This window comes from Stigmatopora argus, chromosome 9, assembly GCF_051989625.1.
Source record: "Stigmatopora argus isolate UIUO_Sarg chromosome 9, RoL_Sarg_1.0, whole genome shotgun sequence".
Taxonomy (NCBI): Eukaryota; Metazoa; Chordata; class Actinopteri; order Syngnathiformes; family Syngnathidae; genus Stigmatopora; species Stigmatopora argus.
In genome coordinates this window covers 15886806-15912132 of record NC_135395.1, presented here as the reverse complement: position 1 = coordinate 15912132, position 25327 = coordinate 15886806, and the positions used below count along the sequence as shown (strand labels likewise).

General features: G+C 39.4%; 1 protein-coding gene across 1 annotated transcript; it reads right to left on the bottom strand.

Annotated features, from left to right (window-relative positions):
- Window positions 1–5118: 5118 nt before the first annotated feature.
- LOC144082578 (progesterone receptor-like) lies at window positions 5119–17188 on the bottom strand. Its single transcript, XM_077609830.1, has 9 exons — window positions 16163–17188; window positions 14867–15003; window positions 14539–14655; window positions 14025–14168; window positions 10364–10570; window positions 9387–9531; window positions 8467–8597; window positions 8235–8386; window positions 5119–6236 (listed from the first exon to the last, which is right to left on the bottom strand). Exons 1-9 carry the CDS (start codon window positions 16999–17001, stop codon window positions 6072–6074), a joined length of 2037 nt encoding a protein of 678 aa, XP_077465956.1. The 5' UTR covers window positions 17002–17188; the 3' UTR covers window positions 5119–6071.
- Window positions 17189–25327: the final 8139 nt, after the last annotated feature.

Below are 25327 nucleotides of genomic sequence, written 5' to 3'. Positions count from 1 at the left end.
TTGACATCATTCCAAGCAGAAGTTACTCGGACATCAAATTTTGACAACATAAGGTCGGTGTGAAAAATTAGATTTTGAAAGCACTTTTTGTTTTTTTTTAAATTCCTATTGATAACGATTTTCTATCATTAATATAGCCGATACAGTTTAAAATTAAAATATTTTCAGATGGTGTGCCTTGAGATTTTTTAAATGCAAAAACTGTACTGAAGCTCAAAAAAAATGTTGTGTGACACTGAAGTGGACATTTTGGGTCCTCATTGCCCCACATTTAACCACATTTGATGTCAGCCATCGTACTACTAACAACAAATGGGGATACTAACCAAAACAGCATATCCCATAATGCAGGTAATTTCAGAACTGGTTGCTACCACCACTTTCCACTCTGGCCAAGTCTTGGACTGGCTGTTTGCCCGTCACCAGAATTTTCTGCTTTGTATTCACACCAGACCAAAAGGTGCATGCCACAAACTTCTTGGGTTGAGTCCAATCATAGAGAACAGGTGTGAATACGCCCAGAGGGGGGAAATTAAGTCCAAAAGCACGACAGAAAAAGACGGTCAGATGGAAAATAGGAAAAACGAATCCAAATGCAATGCAAAAACATGCCTAATCACTGCTAGGTTGGTGAGGAAATACTCAAGAGAAACACTTAGAGCCTGCTAATGTGTCTCCTGATATGAACACATTTTCTCGTACAGTGTTTTCCAACCTTTTTTGAGCTGCGGCATATTTTCTGCATTGAAAAAATTTCAAGGCACAGTACCATCTGAAAATCTTCTCATTTAAATCCATGTCACCTACATTAACAATATGAAGCCATTCTCATAAAAGTTTTATCACCCGGAATCAAATAAACCCCCACATTATTCCAAAATCACATTTTTCACAGTGACCTAACGTCACCAAAATTTGATTTTGATGAATATATGACCGGTCTAGTAGATCGCTGCAGACCACTCTTTGTACAATATTAACGCTTCACTGACACACAAAAAAAAAGCACCCAAGTGAATTTATTATGATGTGGTCTTTTCACACATCCTGTTGTTGAAATAGTTATTGGAAAAGTAGCAAGTTTACACCTCCTCTTTCACTCAAAATTCAACGAGGCGTCCAACTTCCCAAGCTCTGTCCTACTCCGACCAGAGGTCATCTCTCCATTTCCCTTCTTCCCCCCTTAATAGATTAAAAACAACAACTTTTGCATCCACTCCGCCGAACCCGTCAACATGATAAATGTAATTTCACATCACCGTGCAATCATCACTTGTTAAAAACACACAATGTCTTTTAAAAAAAGACACATTGCTTCTGAGTCCGAGCCAAATGTATAGATTTACAATTGCACTCCCAACTTCCCAACCATGTTTTAATGCATCATAAACACTTTGGTGTTTTTGGTCTCTGGTCCAATAAAAACAGGGTGCACGGGGGTGTAATATCTGGAGCTGGGGGAAATTAAAGCTGAAGTTCCTCTCCTCCTCAGTGCATTCGCAGCACACACACACACACACTACACACACACACACACACACACACGCCCCACTTAAATCAGCCCGAGAAAAATCTAAGACTACATCTACACCCAGTGGAAGGAACCCGATACAACCACATCTCCCCCTTCCCACATTCCCCTTCATCATCCACACACAGATGCTGATAAATTACAAGCAAGGTTCAGGCAACATATGATTAACTGGAGTTAATGAAGACTAAGAGAGATCTCGAACAAGCAAACCATAGAACTCCCTGACATAAAGCTGGCATTAGAAAACCAGTAGACATTCTTTTCTCTCCCTTTCTGCTTCTGCTGCTATTTCCAAAAGTCCTTTCAGTGTGCGGTGACAAACATAACCCTTCTGACTTGGTGGAAAAATAAATCATACTTTCAAGCGAAGACAAATGCCTTATCCGCTGGGAGTAGCCTGAGGCTGAAGGCACATAATGGCCTCTCTCGCTTTCACTTTTTCTCTCAAGGCAGGGAGTTTCCCCCTCGACAGGCGAGAACCATCCAGCCGCACCAGCCCGAAGCCCACAGTTGCTTCACTGCAGAGCACGAGAAAAAGTGGATATTACGCTTCCATAGGTTGCTTTTTGGAGAAGATGACGGGAAGCCCGCAGAGGGGGAAAAAAAAAAAAAAACTTCAGTCCTGCTCTGAGGGGAAAAAAGACGAAACCCATCAGTAACATGTTTATTTTCAACACACATGACATGAGGTCATTATTCATGCTCGATCCCGTGACCGAGCCGTAAAAGTCAAGGATTTCCTAACGTGGCTTTGGCCCGGCTCCGCGGGCTTGGCTCGGAACAGGCCGGGCCAGCTGCGGGAGCCCGTCTCCTCTCCTCTCGGTGCTATCGGGTTGCCACTCCTCCTCCTCCTCAACCTCCTCAACCTCCTCCTCCTCCTCCTCCAGCCCATTACACAGGCCTCTTTATGCTGTGCTAAAAGCTGCTCATGTTCAAGCACTCCTGGGAAAAGGCTCCTTAAAACACATCAGGATGAGAGGCCCTGTCTGGTAAAATATTAATAGGAACTTAATTGGTTGTTAATGGACTGCTACTTGAGAAGGAATCACCTTCCATTACTAGAAAGGCCACCGAAACAAGCCATTCAACAGGGTCGCCCTACCACCTTCACGTTCTAATTGTTGTCCACTCACTGTAACCGTCCAATTGCATACCTGTCAACCTCTGCCGATAACTGCCCTTATAAATGATTATGATTCCCCTTACAAACCCCCCAAAAAACCTTACAAACACCGTACGAGTCGTACGGTGTTTGTAAGGTTTTTTGGGGGGTTTGTAAGGGGAATCATAATCATTTATAAGGGCAGTTATCGGCAGAGGTTGACAGGTATGCAATTGCTCCAGCCTGCTGTTAAGCACATAATCACTTTACAAAATTAAAAAAAAAAAGTTCTTGCAAGACGTTTGACCTCTTTCACGTCTATTTGCTCCTGCACAGTAGTCGAATCCAAACCGAGCCCTATTTTCATACTTTTCACTCATTTTCTCAGCAAACTCCTTCCCTCTGTTAATTTTCCGACATAAGGAAGTAGTTTTAACTTTTGTTTGCGGCCATTGTGTTTGCGCTCTCTGTGGTTGATGTTAGCCAACGGGAAAGAAAGAATTCCTACTCCGTTAGGGTAAGGCATGTAAAATTGATGCAGAGCAGACTCGGAAAGTCACCCAAATGAAATGGAATCTAAACTGGGTTCAAATGTCGACATCAACGCATACATTTTTGATTATTGCAAACCGACAGGACGCCATTCCTTTTAGAGAAAGCCACAGGGACCAGACAAGCAAAGAATATATTCACAAACAAGCAATGGCCTTCGCATCAGACTTTCCGATTCTTCATGAAAATTGCTTACCCTGACAGTGGTGGCTACTTACTAACCCTTTCAAGCACAATCAAGATTTTTTTTTTTTGTGGTAACCTTTACAGGGCACTCATTCAGCACATGGGCTGCCATCGACGGCGCCAGACATCCAATAACTTTTGACGGGTAGCTGCAAATGACGTTCATTTCAATTCGCCACTATCAAGCTAGTCTTGGACCGTCAATGGCACTGAAACATGAAAATTCACAGCCAGTCCTACAGACTTGAATTAATTCGACATATATCGCCGCAAATGGCAATGAGTTCAATACTGAGAAAAAAAATACTAAAATAAAATCAACTTTAGAGTGTTACTTAAGGCCGTAAATAGTGTCCTTTCTATTTTTCTATTTAAATTTAGTTCACTTAGGTTTTCTTAATGCATTAATTTATATACATGTATATATTTTTAAACTACAGAAAGAAAATACGGATTAACAATTCAAAAACTAATTAATAATGAGAGGCAGCCCAGATTGGAGTGGTTGGCACGTTGACCTCACTGTTCAGGGTTCGAGGGTTTGATCCCAGGTGGGTGGGTCTTCACTGTGTGGAGTTTGCATATTCTTCTGAGCTTGCTTGGGATTTTTCTGGGTACTCCAGTGTCCCCTGCCTAGTACCCATAGTTAGCTGGGATGGGCTCCAGCAACCCCCACGACCCTTGAGGATAATGTTTTCAGAAAATGAATAGTAGTGACAATTTTAAAGATTTTTTTTAACAGACAAATATAGTCAATTGCCCTATAAAAGTTACTGCCCTAAAAAAAATCACACTCTCTGTAACAGGTTAAAGGTCATGAATGTCAATGTGAGTGCTGCTCACTGTAATGACCACTGTCATGAAAGGGCAAACATGCAGTGAAATTGTGTCCATTAACATTTTAAACTGATTGAACAGATGGCGACCCCAATACAGTCGAGTCCCATTCGGACAATGCACTTTTAGCAACTGCCACTGCATGGCAGTATAATTGCAGAGAACAGTGGCTAATTTGAGTTAACACTGATGCAGTGTTTCTGCAGACATGCTTTTCTCAAAACGTTAGATTGGAATCCAAAATAAAACAGATTGAGTTCTTAGATGAACAAATTCACCAAGTTGAATAATTATGCTCCATGCTTCATAAAACAGTCTCATTTGTGTTGACTTGTCCAAAAATGACATATTGCCTTGCAACCTAATGCAATTGTTAGATTTTATATTAAAACAGCGCTTTAATTATTTCATTTTCTGAACTGCTTTATCCTCATTAGGGTGACAAGGGGTGCTGGAGCCTATCCCAGCTGACTCCATGCACATTCACACCCACACCTAGGGGCAATTTAGTGTCCAATCAGCCTACCATGCATGTTTTTTTTTTGTAATGTGGGAGGAAACCGGAGTACCTGGAGAAAAACCCACGCAGGTCCAGGGAGAACATGCAAACACCACACAGGTGGACTGACCCTGGATTTGAACCCAGGACCTCAGAGCTGTGTGGCCGACGCACTAACCACTGCTCCACCAGGCTGCCTCGCTTTAATTATTTCTTATCTTATTATATAATATCACCTGATGCATTAAATGAATACAAGTCCCTTGTCACATACTGTATATGGTTATACACTTGAAAAACATAAAATGAGATGTAACAAATTACTCAAGGACCTGCCTCTAAAAACCCGGTCATTGCTAATTTTAAATTGTATGTTGTCATATACAAAACAAACAACTTCACTCCATCTTCACCATCCAAACAAACACTCTCGTGATCCTGTTTTTATTACGTCACAGAATAACAGGTTCTGGGTTAGACCTTTTTTTGCTGCACAATCAAATGCTACAATGAATACATGGTGATACACAACAATGTACTTGCAAAGAACACTTTAAGAACGCACACTTGTAGAAAAGTTCCAACCGTGGAAAATTTGTATTACATTCAAAATAAACTAGCAAAATGTAAAGTTTTTTTTTCAAGCCAACTACTAGTGTGGATCACATTAGAGTATTTTGTCAAGTATTTTAAAAAGCTTTAGCATCAGATCCATAATTGTTGGTCTTTAGTTAGATAAGGTGCACAGAGTAACATTCAGTATGATAAGGATAAAAAGCTAGTGCATAACTCAGTGCACACAAATCAGTTAACTCGTCAAACAATAGCTTTATCAGCTTACCTCTCAAAATTGAAAGATTGTGATGCTGTAGTAGGCCACAGAAACATATTATGCACTTGAGACATAGCAGGCACAAAGAACAGAATAGATATGATTAGATTTCATTGGACAGGAAGCAGCAGGAGCTTCGTTTACTGCAGGGCTGGCCAATCCGATCCACAAGGGCCGCTGTGGGTGCAGATTCCAACCAATCAAGCACAGACATTTTGAACAATGAGATTTCTGCAGAAAACAAGAAGCACCTGACTGCAATCAACTGATTGCACTTGCAGTACACCAGATTGGTGAAAAGGTGGCCTCTTGATGGGTTGGAATGAAAAGCCGCACCCACTGCAGCCCTTTGTGGAATAGTTTGGACAGCCCTGGTTTAATGTTTTTACCCAGATGTGGAAGGTATGTGCCCTTCCATCATCCATTGGATGACAGCAAAAGTGTCATTCTTGAAATTTTTGCCACAACTGTTCAGAGGAGGGTGTGTCAGCACTCAAGTGATTAATAGCATAATCAAAGAAGCCCCTCTTTAGCTGGAATTATGGAATAAAATGGGTTTGACCATGCCCGAGAGGATCCTGGGCACGTGAACGCTTACAATTTCTGAGATCATCTCCGGGAAGTTGACACGAGTCTGCAAAGACTGAGCTTCAATGAACAGCTCGTAAGTGAATTGATGCAACTTCTTCACAATCTACAAAAAGAAGGGCAAAGAACATTTGAATATTATAAAACAAACTGTTTCACCTAAGCATAATAGCCAGATACTAACATTGTGATGCAGTTCCTGGAAAATGTAACTTTTGCACAAACTTTCTAACAATCATGCTCCACTGCCTTTAGTGTGCTGCCAGACAGTGCGGTATGCATAATCCAACAAATTAGATGCACTCCACGAGATGCGTAGACAATGACATCGTTGAGCTTTTAGAGTTAAATTTATGATGAAAGGAGGACATTAGGAAGGCATCTATCACAGACTGTCAGAATGAGACTTCAATAGAAGCCTTCTTAAAGACAAAAACACCACAAATGTACATTAAATATTTGTCTACAAGGATCAAATGTGTATCTCATCCTCCTAATTTTGTAGTTTGCATGTGATTGGCAAACATTTTTGGAGGAATAAGAAATTAAATAAAACAATTATCCATACTACACTTTTAATTTAAGGTATTTCTTACTGTATCTCTAGTTATGGCAAACATTTTTTTCTCATCATATTCTCTGAAACAGCTCAATGGATTTTTTTAAACCCAACGTCTGTATATTACTACAAAACAAGCTCTTTATTCCATAATTATTTCAAATAAAAACCTGGATGTAAAGATGAATCATACTAATAACGATTTCAAGGTGTAATATGTTTCAATAGGATATTTGACTTCATTCTTTGATCGAATGCTATTCAGTCCTAAGGGAACTTTAGTGAGATATTGACAAACTACGCCCTCTCGTGGTGGCACCAAGATTATCCAATCCATCTAAAATAAATAAAATCCCTGGAAAAAAACTGCTTTGCTTTTGAGAAGAAAAGATTAAAGCCGTGAAATGCCACCCTCATGCTTTTAAACAACACTACAAAAAAGAAATAACATTGCCTGAGGCACATTTTTGTACTCTAGGAGAAAATTTATGATTTTGTGGAAAGATAATTATGGAATAATAAAAATAATAATAAAAGGAAAAACAGCAAGTTCTTTGTGTCACCATGGCTGGCTTTTTTTTTTTAATAGTGTGAGTCTCTCAAGCAATGACATGGTCAGTGTTCACGAGTTTCCTTGTTTTGTATTCCTAAATCTTGCAGACACCGCATCAAACAAAAATACTGACATCATCACTTTCCCCAATGCAGATTTGAGACTTATTAATTAAAAAAATCTTTTTCATCTAATCTTCCAGACAGACTTCTTTGCTTTAACCCACTATAAAGCATTGCCCCCAGAAAATTGAGTGACAGTTTTATTTTTGTATTTAAATAAAAAAAAACATGCACGGTAGGCTGATTGATCAATCAAAAATTTTCCTAGGTATGATTGAGTTTGCACGGTTGCCTGGCAACCAATTCAGGGTGTACACCGCCTACTGCTCGTTGGCTGGGATTGGCTGCAGCACCCCCGCAACCCTGGTGAGGATGAGCGGTTCAGAAAATGAATGAATGAATAAATGAAAAAGAAAAAAATATACTGACAAAAGCATTTTTTTGTCTTTCCCAAAGCCAGAGTGTGGGAATTTTAAACAAAAATTCCTTTGGGAAAGTCCTTGATTTGCCAGTTTTTCCTTCATTACTAAACATTTTACATTATCGTCAAGGAGTGGCATTTCCATAATTCCAGCTCCATCATATGAATGAGGTCAGACAATTTACAGTCAATCCTGCTACATAAACGGAATAGAAAAAGTCAAACTTGAAATCACAAGGGCTGACTGTGCATTTTCTGCACCACGTGGAATAATTGGTAGTAGAGAGGAATTACAAGCCGGACGTAATTTAACGAAAGGAAACGTAATGATGTCAACTGCATATTTGGGAAAAGTCTCTCCTAGTGGATGTCTACATTTAAATACACTTTAATCTACACGATTTTCCACTCAAACATTTCTGCGACACTAACAACAATGACATTTATACGGCAGTTCAAAGTCACAGTGTAATGTGTTTAGGTGTGTAAAGTGGAGTTGCGTCTATTACCGATTGGAGGTAGTCCAGCAGCTGCGTGAGCTGAAACAACCTCTGTGTCCGGGTGGCCTCCCCACGGCGACTGGCCAAACGTTCCAGTTCCTTGAAGTAGGAGGTCCGCAGATCTTCAAAGCAATGCTGGTTCTTCAAGCCCTCCACTGGCACTTATACAACAAAGCAATAACAAAATAACTCTATGACTCTTGACATTGTCTACTATCATTTTAGACTTTGCTGGACTTACTAATGCTAAAGAGGACCAGCGCCTTCATGCACAGGAACTCTTCCTTGGTGACCTTCAGCATACAGAAGCGTTGGGATAGAACCTTCATCCGCACACAGTGCTCATACATACTGGATATCTGCATCCGCTGACTATGTGGGAGAATTAAAAAAAATATCACGTGGGATCAGGAGGGAGCATGAGAGATACGGTAGAGAAAGATTTGTATAAAAACGACGACGGTTAAGAGAATGGCAGAAACCAGGGGAGAAATATGAGCCAGATGGATAATGGAAAAAAAGAGAATGATGGAATAGAGAGAGCAAAATAGAGGTCAGAGGAAGGGGCAGGTGTACCCATTACCATGCAGGTTGGAAGCAACCAGAGCCAAAAGAGTGGCACCAGCACATTCACCGACTCATTGCCAAGGCTTCCAAAGGAAGGCAGACTATTGATTGAAATACCATTTACATAGCACAGTTTCTCGCGCAAAATGAGAAATTTTCTGGGCAATAATATTACTATAAATTGTGGGAGGAGGTGCATAATAGACAATGTGGTTATAAAAAAAGGTCTGTTATATTGTATTTCCCTAAAGGTTAAGGAAATAGGTACCCGTTCATTCTGATAGTATAAGTCCAAGAAATAAAACAGCAGTTACTTTTGTTGCTTTTAAATATCTAAAAGAGATTTAACCATATCAGGTGATCGGCTCCGGGCCAATTTGAAATATTCAGATGCTTAAGGTGAGAACAGAAAGAACTCTTGTCAAATTGAAAATAAATGTCTTTTTTCCCCCCTCGGAAGCAGTGTGATCTTCTAAACAAATGTGGCGCCCCATGAACAACTATTTTAACAATTTTTTAAGTTGTACCTGGTCTCACTGAGTTCCTATTATAAATTCTACCCCAGTACAAGTGCCATATTTGAGGGTAACTTACTCATTGAAAATAAGGTCTGGTGCAAAGTAGAGCATGGAGCTGTTGGTTTGGGTGTAGGACCTCCACCCTAGAGCAAACACCATGACGCCCATCCAGGACAACTGAATTGCTGTCATCTGATCATCTACATGTAAGTTGCGGAAACCTGTCAAGATGACAATTATAATTAGTGTATAATCTTAACGGTACTTTAACGGTCACATTGGACTCAGATTGCAACTGTTGAGAAAATTGTGGGGAATATGATTTTATTTTATTTTTTTATCGGTCAGATAAGGCTTGTGGGTAAACAGGCGTTTATCTCAGAATATACATCTATAATATTTGAATAGAATATATATTGAATATCAGTATTACTCAGAATATATATTGAATATCAGTATTACTCAGAATATATATATAATCTAAATTCATATACTATTAATCAGTAGATTTAAACCTAGAGAAAGGAAATTCTTTATATATATATAAATAAATATATATATATATAACAATTCAACAGAAGGTAATTAAAAGTACTGCACAATTACATTGCATCTAAAAGGAGCAAGAAAAAAATAGCGAAAAATGCTTAGAAATCTTCAATAGATTTGAACTCAAAATTAATTTGTCTTCAATAAACCTGAGATTTGGATTTTTAAAAAAAAAAATTAATTTGTCACCAGGCAGACATTCTTAACCACAATCTCATCGGGCTGCCACTTCAATTTTGAAACTACCCCATTAACTCTTAAAACTCCAAACTATTAAAACTACAGCATATTGTTCTTCCAGAATGCATTTATTATTTGTTGTATGAAATACTGTCAAATAAAATTTCCAGGTTAAATGTGCACATATTGCCCTCTTGTGGTGAATTTTGAAGCCCTGCCTTTATTTAGAACAATTGGCAGGATAGTTATATTGTCTGCAAAAGGGTAAAACAAAGACATTTTGTACGCGTTTAGTGTTATGGCTGCTTAGAAATGAAACGATACCTGGCATTGCCTTGGCCCAGCGTACAACGGTGACAAGTTGTCTTTCTCCGAGCTCATTGAGGCTGGTGAGCAGGGAGGCGGCACTGTCTGGAAGGCCATGGTCATGACCCGCATGGACGGTGGCTGGCTCAATGGACTGGAGCACACTTAGCAGGTATAGGCAGGAGCGTATACTTGGAGGGATGCTTATAACTGCAGCCTGAGATGCTGGAATGAGAAAAATACATGCCATCACAATAGGTTTTACCCACAGAATAAGGTGGGAGTTCTGGCAACAATTTTAGGGGAGGTTGGTTATTTCCGGTTTGCTCTCGTGGCTTGAGATGTACCTGCAACACGACCAGAAAAATAAATTTATCGGTAAACAAAAAACACTTATGGGAACTGCTTTATGTTCTTTTGCATACGGGGACTGCCACTTTCAGAAAAGTCGAAGGATGCATAGGCCAGCTGACATAACGGCCCATATTTTTTTGTCATTTTCAGAGGCTAATTTCTCTATTTTCCTCAACTAGAAGCACTTGTTAACTACGTTTTATATTCAATAGTTCTCAGCATCTTTTTTTCATGTTTGTATGCTAAATTTGTACATTTTGTAAATCTATTTAATAATAACAGCTTTTAAAAAACGGAGTAAAGACCTGCAATATTAAGCCACATTGTTTGATTATTTAAACAGCGAGTTGAAATTGGTGGATTCTCTTTCTTTTTTTAAAAAGAGACTATTAATGGGCTTATTAATTCACTGAAATGGAACTTTACTACATGGATTTCAAAACGTTAAGTTATGATCACTGATCCAATGGATAGTCTTTATCTAGTGTTTAAGATAAGAAATGCAGCAGAATGTCAGATGAACTCAAACTTTTTGTTTATTCATTTATTTTCAAAACTGCTAATCCTTGTAAGATTGCTGGAGCCTATCCCATCCGACATTGAGCAAAAGCCGGACTACACCCTAAACTGGTCACAAGTCAGTCGTAAGGCACACACAGAGACACCATTCGCACTTATAATAACACCACCACTGAGTGGAAATCGATCCCACGCGGCACGCATCAAAGTCGGGTGAATGTCACTATGGCATGAGTGAGCTTTTTGTGCAGGCTATATTCAACATTTCCATAATTTGCTGCAGGCCAATAAAAACTGCACTGTGGGCTGTAGTTGGCCCACATGTTTAATTTGGTCTGCAATGTGGTGGCGCTTTTTGGCAGTATCAACCAAAACTATACAAAGGCATGTCTGCTAACAAATTAATCAAAGGGACTTGGATCCAGACGCTGTAGTAATTTGAAACCACAATAATTTCTGACCTTTATTAATATTTATTTGATTTTATCTATTGTTTGCTTTGTGTATGGGTGTGATGACTGATTGGATTGGATGGGATAACTTTATTGGATGTGCGTCTAAAAGCATTTTCCTGGAAACGCACTTAAATTATGTTGTATTTTACATGCAATGACAACGCTATCCAATTTAATACATAAAACAATAGCAATACAAAAAAGATAATAATCAAATTATTTAATATATCAAATCTATTACAAATTGTTTGTGGTTTCAAGCTCCAATGTTATCATGATCCATAACATTTCTCACAATGTGTTAGCTAATAGGCTATTGTGTATATTTGGTTGATACTGCCAAAAAGCTCTCGCAAAATCGGATTGAAATAACTTTTAAATAACCTTTACCTGCTAAATGCTGCACCCCACCTGCAAGGAGCGTGACATAAAGCAGGCAAATATCGATGCTGACACTGTAATCCATGTTATTTGCTGTTATACTGCAATTTCTATCCTATAAAAGCACACCTGAATATAAGGCACCCGAGAAATTTCACAAAATCTTAGGAAAGAAAAACATATATGTCACACCTGACTAAAACCCGCATGTGTTCATTTCTTAGTTTTTATATTTACATGGATGTATTGTATGGTGCACAGGAACTTTTAATTAACCCAAAAGTAGATGTATTAACCAAATTAACATTAACATGCCGAGTGCATCCTCTGAATGCAGCGGCCTGTAGGGGGAGCCAAACACCACAAGCCATCACTCGTGTTCTTTGAGGTAGTCTGAAACATTAAAACGCACAACTTAAAAAATTCACTACATTTACAAGGAAGATCAAATTACATCCATTTTACCTTCATCCCAATGCTTGCAGTGCAAGAAGTCCTCCTAAAATCCCCATGGTTAGGTTATTTGACTAACTCACGGCTAATAGCTACCAGCACTAGCATAGCGGCTTTGTTGTAGTACAATGTCGCGATCTGTCCAAAACACCCGTGGCTTGCGTTAAACTGTTATTTTGTAATGGAATTAAAAATTAAAAGTCCCTTTTTTGCTAGTTAAAAAAGGATAACCAGCGTGAGCATAGGATCCTCTAATTTAAAAAAACTGTGGGTTTTGGATCATTACTGATAGGATTGGATTGGATAACTTTATTCATCCCGTATTCGGGAAATTTCGTTGTCACAGTAGCAAGAGGGCGAGGATGCAGAAATAGGAAAGGCATTTTAGACATAAATAGATAGGTAATAAGTAAGTTAATAAATATATACATAAATAAGTGTGTTGCTTGCAAGTAAAGTTTTAAAACATTAAAGTATGGAATATAATATATAAAGTAAAGTAACAAGTAAAATCTTAAGAGACAATAAAACGTAAAAATAAAGGATAAAAAAGCTGTAAAAAAGCTGTAAAAACAGAATACGAGTGAGAGTTTAGGGAGCTACTGCAACAAGCAGCCGCTTTGGCGCCTATGATGCGAGCATGATGTTGTAGCAGCTCACAAGCTTTGTTGGCAGTCAAGTCGATGTATATCAAGGGTGTCAGACTCAGGTTGGTTCGCAGGCCGCTTTAACGTCAACTTGATTTCACGTGGGCCGGACCATTTGAGATATAATATTTAGATTTTTTTTAATAAATGGATTAAAAGAACTGGATTAAAATCCCTGAATATTCTGTTTTTTTATAGATCTAAAACAATGTTTATTTTAGCTTTTTTTATATATAATTTTAGATTTTACAAAATGATTTTTGAACTAAAAACACAGAAAAAAATGATTTAAAAAGTACAATTATTGATTTAAAGGGGGGAAAATTAGGAAATTTAATATACGTCTATACTCTTCATTTTAATTTGATCCTAAAACAGAAAGTCGGCACTCATAATTTACTTTCCCGGGCCACACAAAATGATGCGGTGGGCCACATTTGGCCCCCGGGCCACCACTTTGACACATGTGATGTATATAGTTCTACAGGTCTTGTGACAAAAACTGACTTTTGCTAAGCTAAGCTAAGAATAAATGTACATTGTTGCACACGAGTACTCAAGAGCGTTGTTAACTTGTCATAATGGAACGGTCGCGATAGTTGTTAGATACTATGAACACACCGCAACATCATTATGATGTGCCGGGTCACGGAGCAAAATTTAATTAAAATAAAACGCCATTTCTAACGAGTAAATGAAGCCAGTTTGAACTCCCAAAAATCTGTAAACAAGCCACAAAGCCATCCTCAAAATTGTCACTGGAAATCTCTGCATGCATAGACCCCATTGTGGGCAATAAGTAATAAAAAGAAGGAGCGAAAAAGAGAATAACATTGGCAATGGTGCGAGTGTGGCACAATTTGACATTACCTCGAGCCCCAGAAAGTGCATTTCCTTGCCCCAACATCGCATCTGTCATGCCTGGCCTCTCTCCTCCGTCTCGAAGCCCACAGGCAGCAGAAGGTTGCTGCTCTTCCCCACTCCTTGTCTGGCCAACGCCCTTCAGCCGGCGACCTAGAATCCCCCAAAAAACAGTGAGAACAAGGAGTAGAAGAAGAACCATAATAACACACTGTAATGAGTTTTTGGGTCTGACTGAACAATAAATTGCCTGTTAATGGCAAACTTTCAGACATGGACCTACTCGTTGTTATAACCATATGAGTAGGTTTTCAGTCATTGCCTGCTTGGAAACAAAAAAAACCATGGTTTTGGCCGACGTAGAAACAGATTTGTTCCACTGTACTCAAGTGAGAAGAATTGAATTTTTGATCCAATGCACGTGTAAGGTATTCTATCTACATTGACCTCACTGTTTAACACCAAGGCATTCACACTACCTTTTTTTTCTTTTTCTGCTCTTTTCTGATCTCTCGTACCTCACCTTTGAGACTCATTCCTGACATGAAGCACCGCTTTAAGCGACACGAAGCACAGTTTTTGCGCCTCAGCTTGTCAATGGTGCAGTCGTTTCGGCTGGCGCACAGGTGATTCTGTTTACCTGGGAAAAAAAAAAGTGTTTGGGACTGTACAACTTCAATGAGGGCAGTCACTCTGAAAATGCCTTTTATATGAAGATAGAGCTTTTGCTGATAAGAAATATCTGGCAGACATGTGAGGTCGTTGTGCCCGGCTGGCTACAAATGTGAGTGGGTGTAAAAAAAATAAAAAATACAATGAAATACGTGGATATGTGTGTGTGTCACACCCACCAGCGGCGGCCCGCTTAAAGAATACTTTGCAGCTGCCACAGGTGACCGCTCCGTAATGGCAACCTGAGGCATCGTCCCCACACACCTGACACACCCGCCGGTCTGACAGGAACACGCCAGGAAACAGGTCTTCAGGCCTGAACACACATGGACTTTGCTCAACCTGCTTGACTTTCACTGAAATTTACATCGCTTGTCTGCCCAGCGAATCTGATTCTAATAAAACACTGTTGAGCGTATGGCAAAAACACTGCGTTATACAGCAAAGCAGCTTTTGGGAGAAATCGCAGGATGAGCAGCAGGTGCTGTATCTCATGTTGACAGGGACACTGATATATTAACCTGTTTTGCACACACAGCACTGCAAAAGTTAAGGAAAGGGTGAGCTTTGACTTGACAACAGGGCCAAGGCTGAGAGCTGCACATGGTGTTGTGACACAAATTGTGAAATACTGATAGGCAGTCAAAGTGAGCTAACACAGATTTTCTCAATATATTTGTGTGCGTGTGTCATGTAGCACAACGCAGCCCGCGTGAAATTAATATTGTTGTCATGCACGGCACAGTAACTTTGAAGAAATCACTGTACCTAACAAAGCCCCCAGTTCAAAAGAACTTTCTTGAACAATAGAATACCCATGAAGACTAACTGTGAAGCTTGACAGCCCCATACAGTTTCCAGACAAGACGTTTACGCTAAATTTCCCCTTTTGTTACTAATTAGAAGAATGTTAACTCCTTGCGAGCCGTAGACGGCGATAGACGTCTCATCCATTTAGATTGGGGTCACCAAGGCCAGCCCCTCCCTGTCAAAAAGAGTTTTAGGGTGTTTTTAGAATAATCTTTTGCCAACTACCACAACACATATAGAAGAACATTAACTCCTTACGTCTCGTCCATTTAGGCTGGGATTGCTGCCAGCCCCTCCCTGTCAAAAGTAGTTTTTAGAAGAATCCTTTTGTCAACCACCACAATATGAAGTGTAGGGTGAGGGCAAGGCTCTCGAGCCGCATTCGGCTCCTGGCCAAAATGAATGCGGCTCTTTGCTTCAGGTCATATTTTGTATGTCGTGTGTCAAGTTTCTCTTCTTTTTATCCTCTCTTAAAACACACTCAAATTAACCAGGGCCAATTAAACACAAATTTAAAAATTAGATTTAAAAAAAAGGTGTGGCTCTTTGACTCTCACGGTTTAAAATTTGGGCTCTTTGTCCGTCCTGGGTTAGGGGAACTCTACCTGGGCTTGCAGAGAATAAATTGAGGCAATGTGTTGATTTGGGGAATAAATGATTGTTACCTGAAGCCTCTTTCTGTGCAGTCCGTCCATGCAGGCAACTCGGTTTTGATTGATGGATATGTGCGCTGGCCGGGAAAACGTTGACTTGGGTAAGTTTCCACTTGGCCGTAGGTTTGCGCCATCGTTGCCCCGGCTCGCATGCCTCCTTTGCTCTGCTCGCCCTTGTTGTGCCAAACACATCGGCAGTCGGGCACCGATCCAACGCTGGCTTCTCCACAGTTACAATATTTACACTCCAAATGATGTCCGGCCCTCCCCGGCTCCACTCGGTCACTGCAAGCGTGGTCGTTCGAGTGCAACACCCCCGGAAAATCTCGGTAGAAAGTGGGGCGAACGGAGCAGGCGGAGTGCGGTTTGAGAGCGAACAGATGGTCCACTTGGGGGGCGGCTTCCGCGGCCGAGTTGGCGAACAAGTTGGACTCCCGGCTCACGAAGGTGGAGATGACCGAGCCGCGCGTCACGGTGCGCGCGCTGTCGACTTCTCCGGATCTCAGCAGGTCCATGCAGCTCACCTGCTGGATGGCGTGGCACACGTCGGCGAACTCGTCCTCCGCCGGGTCGTCACAATGGCGGCGCGAGCTCATGTTCCGAACCACGCCGAACTCCTGCCGCGGAGCCACGGCGGCCGGGTCGCAGTCACCGAACACCCCGCCGGTGCCGACGGGAGCGGCGGCACCGGCGGCGGGGTTCAGGGGCGAGGACGAGGCGTCCAAGCCCAGTGAGACGGACACGGCCCTGCTGAGTTCGGCCGTGGTCGCGCACGCACAGGTGTCGAAGTGGTCTCGCTCCTTTCTCGTCCTCGAGTTGGCCAAGTCGGGGGGAAAGGAGCGAAAATCCATCCCAACTCCAACAAGAAGTGCTGTGGCAGCACTGGGCGACTTAACTGTAAAACACTACGCGGTGAATCTGGTCTCATATCAGGGGAGGGGGGGGGAAGGAAGTCCGTCCGGGCGAGCCGCCGACGTAGTTCAGCCCTCAACAGGGAAGAAGGGACGTCCTGACGATCGAAACGTGGGTTGGATAACTTTTTTCTTTCTTTTTTTTTTCTTCTCCCCTTCCTCTCTCAAATCCACGCGTGCACTCAAAAATGGCAAAGTAAAGGCGCTCATATCTCGCACGGCTAAAGTTTGCAGATATTCACACAGACATAGACAATAACCATAAACTATATCATTTTTTCTGTTATTGGCAGCCTCAGATGTTACCAGATCTCGCGAGATAAAAGCTGTGGTTGGCGAGGAATGTTACTGCGGTCGGCACAAAACCGCTACCTGTCAATAGTTTGGAGATATGGAAGCGTTGGTGGTCTCCTCAGAGGTCAATGACTGTTCCCCCCTGTTTTAAGTGATCTCCCTATTGTGTATTATGATAATTTTATATGTATAAAACCTCTTCATTGCTGCCACTTGCAGTTGTGGGATTTTTTGGTTTTTAATATAATTGCAAATCTTTGCTCAGTAAAAATGACATTGGCATTTTATTTTAATTGTTATCAAATGGCACGGAGCAAGTATGATTGTGAGTACAAATCATCGTCTGTCTCTGTGTGTGCCCTACGGTTGATTGGCGACCAGTCAAGGGTCTAGTCCAGGGGTGGGCAAACCAGTCCTCGAGGGCCTGTGTGGGTGCAGGTTTTTGTTGCAACCGATCCAGCAAAGGCACTTTAACCAATAAGATTTCTGCAGAACACAAGAAGCACCCGACTGCAATCCACTGATTGCACTTGCAGGACACAAGATTAGTGAAAAGGTGGCTTCTTTATGGGTTGGAATGAAAACCCGCACCCACTGCGGCCTTTTGTGGAATAGTTTACCCACCCCTGGTCTTGGTCTAGTCTGCCTTTTGCCAGAAGTTGACTGGGATAGGCTCCAGCAACCCCTGCAACCCTTATGAGAATGTGCGGTATGGAAGATGAATGAATGAAAGAATGGAGAAAAGGATAAATTATAACTCATCTCAAAAACACACTTTTCAAAGGTCTTGGTGGCTCTCTGGCTTCTTACCTATCTATTTATGTCTAAAATGCCTTTCCTATTTCTGCATCCTCACCCTCTTGCTACTGTGACAACGAAATTTCCCGAATACGGGATGAATAAAGTTATCCAATCCAAAGTGGACATGCCCCCACTAATATTTGTTCCAGTGTTGTGACGTCAGTTGAGTCACTGGTGCCAATCACATTGGAAAACACAGTAATTTACGTCGCTTATGACGTCTAAAAGCTCTGAAAACTACAAGCAATGATCACCGAAATTTATGTGTACACATCTCTTCCTAAACCCACTTCAGATGTGCACATTAATTTAAGTGACAATTGTAAACCCATGATGACATACTATAATCTTGATGATAACATAGAACAAATGGTGAGTTGCATTAAAGTCTTTTTCTTTAATTACTGCAGGACAGTGTGGTTAAAGCTGTACTATGTACATTGATGAGTGATGACTTAAAATGAATAATAAATGTCCCTGCTCTAAAATATGACCGTGAAAGTAACTATAAAGATAGATCAGATCGCCAGTAAAAAAATCCAGCGCACACAGTAAAGTAGTTGCAATGAAGTGCCTTTTTGGTCTTGAAGGAAAGGCAAGATTTAATTCCGTAATAAAAAAAACAGCAGTTATAGTTTCAGCTTTGGACAACACAGGAATGCTTTAACCATCTATCATTTTTATTCATATGTTGGAACCTTCACCTTGACTCAGAATAAAAGCTTCAACCGCAAGCACATGAGAAAATATTGTGCACATTTCACTAAAACAGACAAAACAGAAAAATGACGGTCATTCTAGCAAAAGTAATGTAACATTGCAACAAGTTTGTGATGCAGAGCTATCCCATGACTAAGTTTATTCCGTTTTAAGATTCACAAGTTTTAGACGAAAACAATGCTGTAATTGTATTTACATGATTAATTCCAGTTTTTTTCCGTTGAGAGGGGATTTCCAAGTAAAATTGGACTGTGAAGTCAAACACACAGTTGATGTGATGCTGGGCATTCTCAGCTTTTTTTTTTTTTGCTTGCTCTTGACATGAGTTGCTCTAATGCAAGCTGTCTGCTTGAATACCAACCTTTTTGAAAACCTGATTAACTGGAAAAATATTGTTGGGAATGTGTTCATAGGAACTATACACAAACCGAAGCTGCCTAAAAAAATTTGATATATACAGGGAAACCCCGCAAAGGAACACACACTCTTGTGAAGCGCTGCCGGTACCTTGCAGGCAGAAATGTCACGCCTCGTTATTATATTTAGTGTTTTCCCTTTGAATTATTCAATATTGTAAAAGTTGAAATTGGGACAAATATCAATTGTACCACCATAACGAAACAGACAAGGCCACTATTGTGTGTTGGGTATGACAAGATCAGATGGCCCTTGTGTTACACAAATGTGGCCTTTGCTAGACATGCTTTTTATAGGGCATTGACTCAATCATAGCTAATCTGTTGTCTCAAAAGATTTTCTACCACTCATTCAAACAGCCTTTGTAAGTCATTGCTCAAGGCGTGTTAGGAAAGTGCTGCAATATCATATTAATGGTGTTATCAGAATGAAAAAGAATATTCAAAGCCATTTACACTACATTTACATATAGTACTATTGGGCTGATTTCTTGAAAAACAAATGCTGCTATTTGGCTACATATTCTTCTGGAGTAAAAGGCAGCAGGAACAGACGTGTCACTATTTAAATTTACGATAAAAGTGGGAATCAGACTTTCCATGTGTGAATCTTTTCCAACTTTTTTTGCACGCAATGCTAAAGTGATCTAAAAAACATACTTGGGTTTGTGTGCATTTCATGTCTAAATATCCATCAAATCTCGGACAATTAAACAAGGATAAAATAAATCTGGGACATGATTTTGGGCATAGACACATTTTACTGTTATCAGTTTTAAGCGACTACATATGAAAATAATTTAAACAAAAGAATAGAAAAAATAAATCAAGTGTCAGCTTGCTGCTCTCAGTGATGCAGAGTTAAATCATCATCACAGCTCAAACCTTCAGATTATATCGCCACCGACAACTATACTATTAATCTCAGCCAAAAAACATTTCTGAACTGACCTATAGAGGCAGCATTGTCTCCAAAGAAATTCAGACTGCTTGATACAAGAGAAAATAAAAGAATGAGACAGAGAAAACATTTTCTGCATGCTATACAGCTTACTTTTTTGTTTATTTTTCTTATTGTCCCTTACGTGATCTGCAAAAGTATTTCTAGGATGTGTATTACAGTGTGCCTCCTTTATTTTTGTTCGTGTTATTTTTTGGGGTATATTTCCTGGATTGTTTGTGATGCACCTTACCTTATTTGTGATTAATTAGGAAAAAAAAAACTTCATGCCAACATAACATGAAACATTTATGATACTCACTCACAACAATATTTTGAAGTGGCTTATGTGGTTTGCAAAAGTATTTCTGAGACGTGTATTACAGTGTGCCTCCTTAATGTTTGTTCACATTATTTTTTGTATATTTTTTGTCATGCATCTTACATTATTTGTGATTAATTAACTTAGTTCATTTAGTTTTAGTCAGAAGCAACGAAAACCATGCTTATTTCCCTCCTTTGTCATCTTATTCCTAATTCAGTGATTTACAAATTTTTACACCAAACAGCATCAAAATGATCCATGGAACTCCAAATACCCAAATAATGACAAACCTCTAAAGATACCTGAATACTTTTAGTTATCCATAAAGAGATGCTTGAATGAATTTTGTGTGGAAGAACTTGTGAGGTCAGACCTCAAACATTATTTGGTATGCACAAGAAAGATCAGAGATTGTAAACATCCTAATATCCATGACATCTCCCAAGGTTTTCTTTATGAATGGACAAGTAAGTTCTTTAAAAAGTCTCAAAAGGATTAGGTTTTACTCGTCAACAAACGTTTCTACTGTCAGTTAAGTGAGTGGAATGATGATACACTCCATTTTTTGTCAGTATCTTTTGACAGCTCTGTAATCCATTCTGGTGGCCTTTTATAAAAATCACGTTATGTTCTTTATGAAGCAATTTGTCAAGACAAAATAAAGGAGCTGTCATATCCCCCCTTTATTTTAGGCTTTTCTCTTCTATATGTTCAAATACTTTTTGGATGATTTTTTTTTTATTTCTCATCACCATTTCTTTAGTAAATGGTTAATATAATATGATTTACATCAACACTTGGATTTTTTTCAGCTAATTTGTTCATATGTCCTTACATTGTACTTCTGTTCCAGATCAATAAATCAATATTGTAAATATTTACAATCAAGCTTTTTAGTTTGTTTAAAAAAAAACTAAATATATAAATGGGTCTATAAAATTATTAAAAGAATGAGAAATTGCCATTTGAAATAATGTTAGTGTAGATGGAAAGGCTCAATATTATTTGCTGTCAAAAAAGTGAATGTTAAAACCATTGTCCTGACTAAAACTAGACTAAACTGTCAAACGTTGTTGACTAAACTGTAGTAACAAAAATAATGTTGTCTTGGACTAAGATGAAAACTAACATAGTACTTAAATACTGCATTTAGACGACAAAAAATGACTAAATAACACGGTGATGTTGACTAAACGTAATAAAAAGGGCACTTGAAACAAGATTATATTGACAAAACTTTCTAAATGGACAGTAAATTTAACACTAATATCAGGATAATACAACTTTAAATGACTTGTATAATGTTGTTGTCACCTTTCTGTTTTTGGGGGGGAGAATGACAAACAGTGACAAAACAACATTTAGAAAAAACGCATCATTAGTTATGCTAAAAAGGGACTTTACACTTCGACAATCAACACTTAAGAAACCCCATACTTTAAGTCAATAAAAAAATTAGACACAACCCAAGATCAGGGTGTTGAGACAAATAGACGAACACACCAGCGCTTTATGGGGTTTGATTTAAAACCAACAGTGGTTAAAAAAAAATCTGCACAATTTTAGTTAACCAATGTCCTTTGAACTCAAAGCGGGATTTTAATGATCAATAAACAGAGAATAAGGCTTTTCCTTATCTGTAGCCATAAATGGTAGAACCACATGTCGTAAAATAGTGCCCCAAAGCAGGGTATGGGGCAAAAGAGGCAACGAGGCATTTCAACGTGATCAAGACATCCTTCCATTTTAGATTTCGCTTTTCCTCATTAAAGTCACGGGTGTGTTGGAGTCTATCTGAGGTGACTTAGGGCGAGCTGCTGAGTTAACTCTACATTGGTCCCCAAATAATCGCAGTGAGAAAGACACGAAACATGGAATTGCCTTTACCAAAGAGCCTATGCTTCTTATCGCATGTTTGCTAAATTCTGTCTCTGAGACTAGTAATATTTTGGGGTCAAAAAGAGTTAGCATCCACTTGTTTATCAACTCATGCAAGCTGTGCATGTCAGAAATGTCAATTTATCCTGAAATTATCCTGACCGGTCAGGTGTTGTACTGCAATGTCAAAATCAAGAACAAGGCAAATCTAAGGATTCCTAACTATGATTTTAGTCCTTACTTCACATTGTATGTTTCTGATTTATTGTCACCAGGATCATCGTACCAAGAAAAGCACGAACTGTTTGTGTTTAGGAGTCCGTGTGTTGAAACTTTTACCCCAATTAGTTCAGGAGTTGAAGGTCCAATAGATTTGATGACGATAGACTAACTAGCAATGACTATAATAACTACAACAAAGGTGTTTCATCGCTGGCCAGACAGACATTGTGACTGTAAGGGGGATCACTATCATGTCACTAAATTGTCTTAAATATTCATTTAAAAACTAGCAGTAAGTGATTATGGGTTAAAAATAGATTGATAACAATGGCCTTCTAAAATCAACAGTGTCAACATGTGAACAAGTTTTCGCACATATGCTATTCGTTGTTTGGGTCCGGGCGACCAAAAGTCCGGCGACCAAAAGTCCGGTGACCAAAAGTCCGGCGACCAAACAGCCGGTCACGGCTTTAATGACATCACCAGATCAATGAACATTGATTCAGAGGGGACACTTGCTGAAATAGCTACATCGGTATCTTAGAAGTCTAGAAGGGCCAATGCCTCGAAAGCCGCGGTGGAAGACATTGACATCTTTGCCTTGGTTATTCCACAAGAAGGTTTAAATTTAGTGTAAGATTAAAACTTATTTTTAAGCGAGTGTGTGTATAGTAATCTAAGTTCATTTAAGTTAAATATAAAGTTTATTTTATGTCACGAGCGCGTCCGTCACGTCGCTCTCCTGTCTTCTTTGGGTTTTTTTTCCAGAGGGTGGGAACGAATTAATTTGTATTTAGTTCATTTCTATGGGAAAAATTGATTTGAGCTATGAGTAAATTGAAATACGAGCTCGGTCCCGGAACACATTACGCTTGTATCTCAAGGCATTATACTGTATTAATAAAACCTATTCAGCCATCATGAAATTCAGTGCCCTTAATCAAATTATTTGGCAAAATAATAGACACGTTTTTAATGACATCCAGTACAACTTGACTATATGCGATCATAAGAAGTATGTTTTGAAAAAGTTGGGTAAAGTTAGGTTATGATTAAACTTTCCAACTCAAAGGTTTGCCGCTGAGGTACACAAAATAAACTTAGACATAGACGTAGTCCACTGTGCTTCTCTATGGCACAAGTATGGGGTTAAATTAGGTTCCTGCACCGAGGACAGCAAAGGCTCAAAGGACTAAAAGAAGACCTGTTCCACTATGTGAGCTCCCGTTATGATTTTATTGTAGAAATATCCACAGTTCCCTGATAGAGTTGAATGAATGTGGAAAAAAAAACTTTGTCCTCGTCATCCATATAATACAGAACTTCTGTTGGTGCTTTCTGTACTCAGCAATGTGAATTGTACAGAATAACAAAATGAATTTAACAGCTTTGCTTGCAGTTATTTTTTGTGTCTAAATCTTCCAAGATCTAACAAGTTTACTTCATGTGTATTCTCATCAAGAACTGAAACCTTCAATTTCAGGACTTTGTTTTGGAAAAGTTTGTTCATAACTAACTGGCCGTGATATATGGAATGGATAAAAAATTTGAAATGCAATTGAGATGCACAAATAATTTGCTGTATTCTAGAACACTTATTCATAGCCTATTGTCCCCATCAGGAAAATGTCTTTCAACACTCCTTCATTCAAACTGGTGTAGGCATTGGCTGTGGGCTGATCAAAAATACGTAATGATAACTGCAGAGTATTTATATAACACATTTAGTATATACTACACGTTTTAACCATAATCAAAGTACTTTACATTAGCTCACATTCATCCACCAATTGTGCTGCTGCCATGCAATCAAACTGCAGACCATTCATGTCCAGGAGAATTTTAGCTACCAACTGTGCCACAACCATTCTAACATCCATAAATTCCAAAATATTGGGGTGAGAGTTCTGATATTTCCTGATACTGAGGTGGGCATGAATAGAGACTTTTTTGGTCGTCAAGCTACGTCAAGCTTTTTAGTCACACAGTTGTAGTTCACAAGACCCAATCATGTCAAACAATCATATAACCTTGCACAGTCATGTCAATGCAGGGACAAGAGGACTCTTATCACTTACTATTTCCACGATAAAATACTGTCAAATGTGACATCGATGGCCAACAAATACGAATGTCATAAGCTTCTCAAAACAGAACATTCAGTGCCTTGCCTCGCCCCACTTTTCAATGTATAATTATCCAATATATTTCATTCCACTTCACAATTGTGTCAAACTTGTTGTTGATTCTTGACAAAGAAATTTAAATTTTATATCTTTATGTTTAAAGCCTGAAATGTGGCAAAAGGTAGAAAAGTTCAAGGGGGCCGAATACTTTTGCAAGGCACTGTGTCATCGCAGACATTGAATGGATTGCAACTGGTCCAGTCTAGTTGTCTTAAAAGTCAATACCTCTCATCCTAGCAGGCTTCAATCAGAGAAACCAGACATAGGACAGAACGGGCCTGAAATTCGTTAAGGAAAGTCAGGTTGGTGGTATACAAGGGCATAATTCATTTTCGCATATGAACAAAGCTGTGTGAAATGCCTTGTCGAGAGGTCAGTCCACAAGGGTCTTTGGGTTAAAACTCCTTCATTGATATTTAATGCAACTGGAGCTGTCTAAACATTCAAATGAGATTGTTGTTGTTTTGTAAGCACACTCAGTTTC